The 11,986-nt window shown below is 38.4% G+C and overlaps 1 protein-coding gene across 1 annotated transcript in view; it reads left to right on the plus strand.

The window, feature by feature from the left end:
• Positions 1–10,255, plus strand: part of SLC16A10 (solute carrier family 16 member 10) — a 119,187-nt gene extending 108,932 nt beyond the window's left edge. The window contains exon 6 of the mRNA XM_055330181.1: positions 1,848–10,255. Coding sequence (XP_055186156.1) covers positions 1,848–2,080 — 233 coding nt within the window. The 3' untranslated portion in view covers positions 2,081–10,255. The remainder of the gene's footprint in view (positions 1–1,847) is intronic.
• Positions 10,256–11,986: the final 1,731 nt, after the last annotated feature.

An 11,986-nucleotide genomic window follows, 5' to 3' on the forward strand; every position in this document is an offset into this window, starting at 1 on the left:
TTTAGGGTTTCCAAGTCTACAACAGATTATAAGCAGCACTTTGGTAGGAATGGTGTTTCCGATGAGAAATAACTGATAACAGATCAATAACAAAGGCGATAATCAGAAACTTCCAAAGTAGGCAGAACAATACACAGCAACTGGGAGCAGAGAGCTCTGGACTCACCGGGAGGCTGAGGGGTCATAGTATTACAGCCAAATATGATAACCAGTGTTCGTAAGGAGGAAAGGTTTACTCATATACAGAATATTCTGATTCAGAAGACAGGAAGATTGGATCTTTGGATGTGTTGTATGTTTTAGGCTTCTCTCTAGAATAAACATACATGTCTTTAATGTGTCGGTACTTAACTGGACAAATTCTCAGCTGTTTATTTTGAAAAGTTAAATACTCAATATGTTCCTTGGACATTTCAGATAACTTGAACTTTTATAGCAAAAGTTAGAAAAGTTTAAAAACACTAAGATAACTCTTAAATCTGGGTTTTTATGGGGCACCTGGCTGGCTCAGTTGGTAGAACATGTGACTCTTGATCTCAGGGATGGGGTTGAGCCCCACGGTGGGTGTAGAGATTACTTAAGAAATAAAACAAAAAAAAAAGAAAAAAGAAAAAAAAGAAAACTTTTGAAAAATCTGAATTTTAGGGACACCTGGGTAGCTCAGTGGTTTAGTGCCTACCTTTGGCCCAGGGCGTGATCCTGGAGTCCCGGGATCAAGTCTTACATCAGGCTTCCTGCATGGAGCCTGCTTCTGACTCTGCCTGTGTCTCTCTGCCTCTCTGTGTGTCTCTCATGAATAAATAAATAAATCTTTAATTTAAAAAATCTGAATTTTGGGCAGCCCGGGTGGCTCAGCGGTTTAGCGCTGCCTTCAGCCCAGGGCGTGATCCTGGAGACCTGGGATCGAGTCCCACGTCGGGCTCCCTGCATGGAGCCTGCTTCTCCCTCTGCCTGTGTCTCTGCCTCTTTCTCTCTCTCTGTCTCTCATGAATAAATAACTAAAATTTAAAAAATAAATAAATAAATCTGAATTTTGTTAGAGAAATTAGAAATAAGTATTCTTAATAACAGTTTTTTGAGGCAGAGCTCAAGGATCTATCAGAATGCCAACATCTTACTCCCATCTACTGACAAATATATTTAACAATCTAACTTTTTCATCTTACCTCTCAGATCTATAGTTTTTTTTTCATGATTTTGAATTACAATTTGAAGTAGTTTCATGTTATTTCATAAACAAATAGGCCCAAGAAAGGTTTGAAATGTAGACATTGTGGGGTATGTGTGTATGAGAGAAGTTTCAGGTCGGTGGTTTACCCACCTTCCCCTGAAATAGGGCCATTATACCATGAGTCTGAACACCCCAGAGGCCTCTGAATGGTTTTGAAAGAGCCAAAGCTGGGTAGCCCTGATGGCCCAGCGGTTTGGTACCGCCTTCAGCCCGGGGCGTGATCCTGGAGACCTGGGATCGTGATCCTGGAGACCTGGGATCGAGTCCCACGTCGGGCTCCCTGCAGGGAGCCTGCTTCTCCCTCTGTCTGTGTCTCTGCCTCTCTCTCTCTCTCTGTGTGTCTCTCTCATGAATCAATAAATAAAATCTTTAAAAAAAAAAAAAAAAGGAAAGAAAGAGCCAAAGCTTGGTTGCAAATATTTTTTTCCATGTAACATCTCGGTACACAAACCCACAGGCCTATAGTCTGTGACAAGGCTAAAGAGCTACGTTTTCTTCCTGTCTCGTATCAGGAAAGGCTTATACTTCAGACCTGTTTTGTAAGGAATGTGTGACTGATCTGGGACCCCGGAGAGCCACACTCGTTCTCTCGGTGACAGTTTTTTTCCCTTCCCAGGGTTACTTCGTGACAAGCTGGGCTCCTATGATGTGGCATTTTACCTCGCTGGAGTCCCTCCCCTGATTGGGGGCGCTGTCCTTTGTCTTATCCCCTGGATCCACGGGAAGAAGCAGAGAGAGCTTGATAAAACCACTGGAGGAGAAAAGATGGAGAAAATGTTGGAGAACCAGAACTCTCTGCTGTCAAGCTCATCTGGAATCTTTAAGAAGGAATCTGACTCTGTTATTTAATGTCTTATATACCTCCACCGGACTGGACTTGCTTTCGGAAATTTAAGCAAGTTTTCCTTTTATATGAATTGCAAATTTCTTATTTTTTTAATTACATCCTAAGAATAGCACAATAATTGGGAACTAGGACCCTTATTACTACAAGAACCATTTTCTGCCACTGAATAGCTGGCTGGCTGATATTTCCGTGAGTGTGGGGGCAGAGACGCTGGTGTATGAAAACTTACGTCAGAAAGTCAAATGTTGTGAGAATTGAAGCGATCTCAGTAAAAAGCAACTTTGGAAACTGTGAATGCTAATAAGCTTGTACAAATATTTTAAAATACCTCAAGCTATAATGAAAGGGTTGCAATTTGGTTAGGACTGGAAATACTGTTTGTTGTCTCCTATGAGGTTTTAAATCCTGGTGTCTCTAATTTCTTCTGTTTGAAAACTTTTTACAAAATCTAAGCCTGCATTCTAGACCATGTCAGATCTGCCTAAGCCTCAAGTCTCTGTTAAAGTTGCTTGCCTGCTGTTAAATAAGACATGAGATTAAGTTATTCTGACTTGCTCCAGTGTCAGGGGAACTGCTTGGAGCAGATGGTAACGCTGTGTTCAGATTCAGTGACGTGGAAAGGCCACTGTGCAGGAGGGCAGAGCAACTCAGAAGTCAGACGTTTCTTCCACTTAACGTTTGTTCTCTTTCGTTTTGTAGTGTGTTTTACTCAAGTAGCCAGAAACCTCCCAGATTTCTGAACTTTTGTTTAAAGTGTAACAATAAATAGAATGAATGAAAGATTCTGGCAATTTTAACGTAGAATTTTTCTGACTTTGGGATTTGTTAGCAGTAGGACTTGACATTTCAACAGAGGCTTAGGGAGCATGGTATCAAGTTGCGGTTTCAGGTACAAGGGGGGGGTATCTTTCTATTCGTGCAGAAAATATTTCTGACAGAAACAACTGCTCAAATTGGTTTAATAGGTCTTGAAAGGTTAAAAGCCCTTATAAAGAGAAACAACTTCTGTATTTCCAAAGCTTTCTGGCAAAAATTTGTGCTCCTTGGTATTTATCCAAGCATGCTCTCCGTGAATATTCCCAGTATTTTTTCCATTTATATGAAGACACTTGTATGTAAGCTATTCAAGTTTCAAAGACCTAAAATTAAAACCGAAGTTATACCATGACCTAAACTCATCTATAAAAAATAGGAACACTTTCCTCATCCTGAAATTATACTTTAGTACATGTTTCTTATTTGTCTTTGAAAGTTAGTAATATGCGAAGTATATTTAAATCTTAAGTATAAATGTGTACTGGAGCTTCCTCAAATGTAGCTTGTTCACCTGGGAAGAATGCGGTCTCTTTCTAAAACACCTCCAGGATCCATCTGTTTCGAACTTCTCTGGAAGGACAAACTTACCTCTTATCTCCCTTCTTTTCCTTTCAGCTTCTGTCCTTTCTTCATCTTTAGCTGAGGATATAGAAACCGGAAGAGCATATGGATTTGCAGTTGTTGATGGGGACACATGGAGGGAACTGAGGCGGTTAATTTAATTAAACAGAAAACCCAAAACTTCAAAGTAGGAATGCTTAAATATGGAATTTATTTTTAATTGGATTTAAAACGACTTTTGATTGTGAAGACATTCAGCAGTTTACTATGACATACACATGGTTGCACCTTTCAGTACTTCTATATTTTCATATTTAGGAAACTTGGGCAATTTGTTTTCTTGGAAGGTTCTATTGCTTAAAAAAACAGCTATATTTTGACAATACTGCCCTTTCATATTCATATTTTTACTTTGAACTTTTAGAAAGTGACTTAGAGGAGCACCTGGGTGGCTCAGTCAGTTAAGTGACCAACTGTCGATTTCAGCTCAGGTCCTGATCTCAGGGTCACGAGTTCAAGCCCCACATCAGGCTCCACGCTGGGCATGGAGCCTGCTTGAGTTTCTCTCCCTCTCCCTCTGTCCGACCTTCTCCATCCCAACCCCATAGGCACATGCTTTCTAAAAAAAAAAAAAAAAAAAAAAAAAAAAAAAAAAGAAAAGAAAGCAAAAACCCCCACAACTTAGAAATGATATTGTGTTCTTCATTTATTCATACCCAGTTATATAAAACATTATTTCCTATTATCAGTGCTGTTGAGAGCAGCAAAAACTTACAACTAAGACCAATCAACCCTGCCATTATAAGTTGTTTTTTTTTTTTTTTTTTTTAGAGTTTCATCACAGACTCCTAAGACTTGTCCTCACCCCTGCCAATTTTACAGAAAGAATTCTAAACAAGAATATTTATTCTGTAAAGACCTCCAAAATGTTTTCCCTTTCAAATTTTGGCTGATTTTAGACAGGAAAAAAAAAGTAATAATCTGAAACTCAAAGACTTGATCTTACTTGATTAGGTTCCATAATAAAAGAGCAAAATGGGGCACCTGGTGGCTCAATTGGTTAAGCCCAGACTCTTAATCTCAACTCAGGTGTTGATCTCAGGGTCCTGAGATTGAGCCCCATGTTGGGCTCTATGCTGGGCGTGGACCCTACTTTTTTTTTTTTAAAGGCAAAGTAGCTGAAGTATTTATAGTAAAAGATTTCAGAATATTGTGTTTGTGTACAATATTACATGCAAGCAGTTTCCAGTCTGATGCAACGAATTAAGCAGGTTCTATGACACTGAAAAAGCTCCACTATCATAGCCTGTTATGGAGCGTGAGTTCTGAGCTGTCAAAATAAAAATTTAAAAAGCATAAAAAAGATGCTAATTTCTATAAAATGTATATTTCATAACATGTTTGGTACAGAAAGTCCTAAAGGTCAAGTTTTTAAAGTTCTACAAACTTAGAAAATGAAAAATACAAATATTCATAAGGAGTCGTGTTTTAGACCAAGAAACATTACCTTAATCTTTCAAAGTAAATCCTTTTTCTGAATCCTGATTTCTGAACAGAGTGTTATTGCAATAAAGTGACCTGGTGGGCCTAAATTTTTTTGTTCAATCTAGACATTTTATTGAGAGGGAAAGAGCAGAGTCAGAACCCTGCTTTCTATCTCATCATCCTAATTCTGGTAACACTCAGCAAATTCTCTAATTCAAAAGCTTCTAGCATTTGAGGCCAACAAGGTAAGAAAGGGAGCAATTATTACTCTTTACGGAGACTGAATTAGATACCATTGTAACAGATACCCATGGATATTCCAGAAACATTTTAAATTTTATTGCAGTAGATACTGTTGGGAATCCATCCATTTCAGTAATAATAAACCACCCAGATTGATACTTTATTCAAAATTTATAAGTTTTTTTGATCACAGGTGCAAACCTTAGTCTCCAGTCCTACTAAGAGATTGTAATGTCCACTTAAGATTGCATAGTGCTTGCATGAAGCTTCAAAGGCTCTTCATAATCAGAAACAGGACTTCATCTGTACGTCCCGAGCCCCAGAATCTGTTTCCACCTGTGTGCAGAAGCTCCCGTGGGCTCTGCCCAAGTATGGAGAAAACCTTAGCTCTGTCAGCTTCAGCTTTCTCCACGTTTACGCTTAGCTGTAAACTCAGGTTTGTTTTTAACTTCTGGTAATTCTAATCCTTTTAGCTGCACTGAAGAATATTTTAATTTGTACTTTTGTTATTTATAAACCGCAGAGGACTTGCATTGGCAGTGATCAGGGGCGTGGGTGCACCGAGGGGTCCTCCTTCCCACCCTTTCTTGCTTGTCTGCTTGCTCTTCCTGTTCTCTTTCTCCTTATCATTCTTTTTCTCTTTACTTCCTCCTATCCTTCAAAAACCTGAGGAGTCCATTAACCTTGCCTAGTTCCGCTGGCTGCCTGGCTGCCCTAATAACTGGTCCCTGTGGCTTCAGAGGATGGAATCCCATCCAGTTCACGTAACCTGGTGAATGGCTTGCTTTCAGCCTTCAACGTAGAGTTCTGTTGGTCCACGTTGAAAAAATTAGTTACGTGATAAAAATCTGGGGAGGAAGTAATATGCTTCATACAATTGGCATCTTTTGTGCTAACATGTAAGAGTTTATTTAAACATTTAAGGTCGCACTTTCAGAGAAGAGAAGCTGTCAAGTTCTTAATATGTGTATTTTAAGAGGGCATATTTTTTTACTTTGATTTTCATATTCCATTCAAGTTTTGCTAAATGTTGATCCTGAGAGCACATTGTGGAGGATGCTTTGGAAAATAGTGGGCCCCTCAGCTGCGGTTCCTAATGAATCTGCCTTAGGCCCTGTTAAACGCTTTATAGTAAATGGTGTTAAGAGTGAATTCCCAGAGTCTAGAGATACAAGTGGAAAGGACACGTTCATTAGCTCCAGTTTCAAATTATGTAAACAATTTAAGTTTTAAACTCCTTAGGAAACTTCTAACACTGAAAACTTCATTGTCGCTGGCATAAACACGGAGGAGCAATTTTTGCATTAGAATGAAAATTGTTGCTTTTTTTCAAATGTGTGAAAAGGAGAAGGAAGTGAAATGTTCTTGTTTTACATTTACATTCTTTAATTTGAAAGACAAGTGTTGTCTTGGCTGGTAGAAAAATGTATCATCATCATAGTTTAACTCTTAAAAACAAAGTTTTTGCCTTGTTACTAAAAGAGAAGAACAGGTTTGCCATTTGTAATGGTGATGTGGAAATGTGGAGTAAGAACACAGGAGAGAGGGAAGGCTTGACAATCATTAATTCTGCTCATATTACACTCACTGATTTTTGGTGATACTTAGGTATAAAGGAGACAAAAAGACCATTTCGAGCTGAGTTTGAGAATGGTTTGTGGGGCAAAGAATAACCAGGTGGGGAGCAACAGGAGACCGCTCATGGGCTCATTATAATTTCAGTCATAGCCCTTTGTATCGGTTTATTTGTGGGCAGACACTAATGCTTTGTTTTATAAACACCCTATGGAGTGATAGGTTACAACCCCAAAAATAAAGGGCCAAATGGCCATAGCAAATGGGAAACCCGCATACAACTTAACCACAATTACTGAACTTACATAAATGTGGACTTAATCAGATGACTCCTTCTGAGACAGTAAAGACCCACAAAACGATTCATTGCCACGTCTTTGAATCACTCAAAGAAACCTTGAAACTTAAGATCTAGTTTTCTTAGCTTGTCCTTTTTAAAATGGTCATATTTTAAATAATAAACATTAATCATCTTGACCTCTATACATTCAAGGAAATTTCCCATGGTACTGTTTTCTTGACATACATAGGAGGCTACCTCATTTATGAAACAGAAGATTTCAATTTCTTTTCAGTGTGTTAGAAAGACATTGGGAATGAAGTAAAACCTCTCTAAATAACTTGATCCCGACAGTCCACCTACCTCAGCTTTCAGTGTCCCACTAAAAGCCCAGCTTAATCAATTCTTGCTTAATCAGAAGGGAGCTAGTGGTGACTGAGATTAAAAGGCAAGGGAGTGCAAGTGGTAAAGGGGCCACAGTATCAGTAAAATTTCTTAAGGGCTTTGTTCTAATAAGTGGACATAAGAGGAACAAAAAAGGAATATCTTCTAATGTGGCCTGTGGATAATCTGAAATAGGAAAACTCAAGAAATTTATAATATATAGTAATGAAAACTTAGGAAAATGCTTCACTGGTGGCTTTTTATACTATACTGGCAGCTTGATGACGAAGTTTTGTTTTCATTTGTGTTTTCTTTGGCAGGAAAACGGATAATCACTGACAACAGACTATGCGCTTGTGCCTTAACCTTACCGCTTACATGTTAAACTCCTGCAGGAGGCACCCCTTTCCTAGTGGAACAGGGCCCGTGGCAATGATCTTTCCTCTCACTGGAGTTTTAAAAAATGCTGTCGTTGAGTGTGGCAATGGTGTAGGAGTTAACCCACAAGTTCCCAATCTATCAAAGATGTTTCTAGCCTTTCAGTGTGAGTGCTGTAGAGTATTTTGGAGTTGAATGTCACTAACCATGTGTGTGTGGTGGGAACTATCAGTATAAAATAACTATTGGAAATCTGATTAAATCTGTGATACTATTCTGGAGCCTCTGACGTATGACTTTTATTCTTTAACAAATAATACTTTTTAGTATCTGTCCATTATTAGAAGAGCCAATTTGTTAAATATTTTAAATATTTTTCTCTTATGATCTTCCCTAACTGTAGTCTCATAATTTAGTCTCTACTGGAATAGTATTTCAGGGACTGAGGGTTTCTTGAGTGCTATTTTTTGACCCCATTGCAATGAGCAGACTTTATAGTTGGTGCCTTTTTTTCGTACCAAAGAAAAATTAGATCAAAATTGGTGCTAAATTTCACGTTCCTTTTAAAATGATTTTTTTCTTTTTAAATTTATATATATCACAACAGGAAATGTATAGATCCAGCAGTATTATGCATGTTGTATTCTGTATATACATTTAAGGACAAAAACCTCACCTATAAAAAGCAATGGAATTCCCAAATCTGCTTAGAGGTATATAGTTTTTGTTAACACGTAAGACTTTAAAGTATAAACCTGATAAGAAAATGATCACTAAATGAAAACTTAGTAATGAATATACCCCCTAAGGTAGTAACTTTAAGGAAAAAGTCCCATACAATGTTATATCTCAAAAAATAAAAATAAAAAGTCCCTTGTCAATGTTTCTAGCACAAAGTTAGCTATTTAAAGTATTCTGTAACTCTGAGGGTGTACAGAAAAAGTTTTATGTATATTTTATTGTATATATATTTACATATGTACAAAATAGCTTTCTAATGAACTTTAGGTATTTTAAGCTATTTTTTCAGGCTAAAAGTAGAGGGGAGTCATCAGTCTTAAAACTTGGATAATGAGCTACATTAAAAAAAAATATTCTCACTGGAAGTATCATTGTTCACCTTTCAGATTTAGCATAAAACCTTAAGTCAGTAAGGGCTACATCTAGGTTAACGTCCGCGATCTCAGACCTACGATTTTTTAAAGGGTTCTCAGCATCATGGTTGTAGCCGACTGACACCCAACTAAAATTCCACATGGACCTCTGAGTCTTCGTGTCTTATAAGTAGGATTCTGGTGAAGTGAGGACAACAGGTTTTTATTTAATCCTGCTGATTTTTATAGACTGTCTTACTCTATGAGGATTTTACAAATATAAATCAGGAAAATGATACACTGTAGGAAATGAGGAAAACCATACATTTAGAATCTACTAGAGTATACTGGATTCTCTGAAATAATAACTCCTTCTGCTCACATGAGTTCTATGTGGAAAGGAGAATGGGGGCTTGTTAATCAGAAGTTACTGCACAGTGAGATTAAATATCCCTTTACTAACTTTTTTTTTTTTTTTCCCTTTACTAACTTTTGATGTGACTTAATTTAGGTGGTTTGAGAGCTGGAAGATTGCAAAGGCACTGTTCAGTGCTTGGTAACTTTTTATTTTCTCAATTTGTTCTCCTATCAGTTTATTTTAGCCTGAAAATTATAGCTACAGCACAGAACCCTGCAGTATTAAGAGAGAGCTTGGATTTTTTAAGTATATCCTCATATAATATGACATTTTTCACGTCAACTTATTTTCATGTTTATCTGAAAAGTAAATTCTAAATTATTTGCATATTTTCCAAGTTAGAAAAACATGCTATATCGTAGACATCAAAACCAAGTTATTCCAAGTGCACGCTGTAGACTGCAGTGAGGCTCTGCTTCTCTGCCTACACAGGATGCCATTTTTGGCACAATAGTTGTTTAAATATAGATCACTGTGTGAAATGATTATGCTGGATTTGATCAGTATGCAGTATTTTAGTACTTGCCTTTAAAAAATGATTTTTTCTTTTTAAAGAGTATAATTTATGATTGATTTTTTATAATGTGCAATTTCATATAGGTAACCAAAACCTTTTTAATGGGAAGAGCTTTGTAATCATTTAGAGAACAAAATCATTTTACTGTAGAACAATGTGATATCCTCAGTAAATACAATAAAAAAATTTTAGCAAATTTCTGTGAGGCTTTGTGATTATGGAATTCCCTGGGGAGATGAGGGAAGGAAAAGTTACTGAAGGAAACCAGCTGTGTGGAATAAAAGAAAAATAAGCTGTGTGCTTTTTAAGCTGCATGCATGTATTTATTCCAAGTGTGTTTGGGTGTCATTACCATTCTCTCTCCTGGGCAAGTGATGGGGATAGAAATGATCCCAAAGCACTGGAGAGTCCAAAAAGGATTTCTGACACTTTTTTTGTAGGTCGACTTACATTCCTATGTTACTTAGGCTGATTCAACTTACTACATTCAGCCATTACTTACTTGGAACCTCTGACTCACTGACAGTTTCAGGGGATGATCAAGAAACAGGATGGAATTTTGGTGGATACGCAGTGAGAAAAACTGACTCTGCAGTCAGAAGATTATGATTGGATGTGCCCTAACTACAAAGCAAATCATTATTTACATTTGATGGTGCTAAAGAGATTTTCTACATTAAACTCAAGAATGTGGGATTGTGATATATCATTTACTCCAATAATTATGATTTTATTTTTAAAAAATATTCTATTTGTTAGAGTGAGCATGAATGGGGAGGGAGGGATTAGGGGTGGGCACAGAGAGAAGCAGACTCCTGCTGAACAAGGTTGCCAGACACGGCTCCATCCCAGGACCCTGGGATCATGACCTGAGCTGGAGGCAGATGCTTAGCCGGCTGAGCCACCCAGGCGCCCCAACTCTGATAGTTATTTACATGCCTGCACATAGGTGCCAGAATGTGCAGGCCACTGGAGGGCTTTTAAGAGAACCAGGAGAGAATGGATATGACAAACTGTACTGATCCAAAGCAGGACAAAATTCACTCTCCTGGAAAAATAATTTTTATAGAAAAAAAAATTCTAATATATACAGGAAACATTTTTCTAGAGCTATTGCTCAAATCAAATAATTACAGTATCTGACTTAAGACAGCAAGTTCTCAAATCTCCTACTAATGAATCTAAACAAATTCTTTTTTAAAATCCTTGAGTCACAAGTGTCTTCTTGAACTCTTCCAGGGACAGGAAGCTCCCTATCCCTACCCCAAATAGTGGTCTCCTCCATAGTTGGACCCTTTGCTTCCCACACTCGCCCCATTCAGCTTAACCACCTGTCCTTGTCGCAGGCATCTGTGGACCTCCCTGGTCACTCTTGCACTTGTCAGTTGCTCCAGCAAATGGCTTGTGGTCCAACGTTCAATACTCATGGGGAGCAACTTTATTTCCACTCACACTCAGTAACAACACTTGGAACTTTGTCGTTTCTGGAAATGGCTTCATCTTTGAAATTTTCAATATCATCCCTCTCTCGTCATGACTTAGGATCACCTCATTCCCTGTTTCTCACTTCCGTTTGGCCTGCTCTTCAACTCTGAGCTCTCCTTCCTGCTACTCCCTCCCTCCCGATCCCCCCTCACTCTCAACCTACCAGATCTGTTCCTCTTCGATCTGTCCCCCACCCTTAGTCCTGGGATCTAAAAAATGAATCCAAACAGCTCTCAGAAAATTCAGCTCACTAGTTGCCCCTACATCTCCTACCCCTCAAATTAAACACTTCTCACTTCCTCAACTGTCTTTTCTCTCCTAGCAGTTTTTCCCTCAACTGGATCATCTTCATTAGCATATGTAAGTGCTATTAGTTCTCCCACCTTGGGAGGAGAAAAGACCTCTTTTAAACCCCTGTGCCTCCTGCAGCTCATTACTTCCCATCCATTTAGAAAAGACCAAAAAAACCAAACTTTTTACTACTCACTCTCTTCAATTTTTAGCTCCTATTCTCCTTTGATTTCTCTCCTAGCTCTGGACACTGGGAATACAGCACAGCTTAGTTTTGGAACCCCTTCTCTACCCTACCGACATACCCCCACCCCCCGCCAGGCTCATGACTTGAGTTGCCACCTACACCAGCAATGGAGCACGTACCTCTCCAGACCCTTA

The sequence above is a fragment of the Nyctereutes procyonoides genome, unplaced genomic scaffold, assembly GCF_905146905.1.
Source record: "Nyctereutes procyonoides isolate TBG_1078 unplaced genomic scaffold, NYPRO_anot_genome, whole genome shotgun sequence".
NCBI classification, from domain to species: domain Eukaryota; kingdom Metazoa; phylum Chordata; class Mammalia; order Carnivora; family Canidae; genus Nyctereutes; species Nyctereutes procyonoides.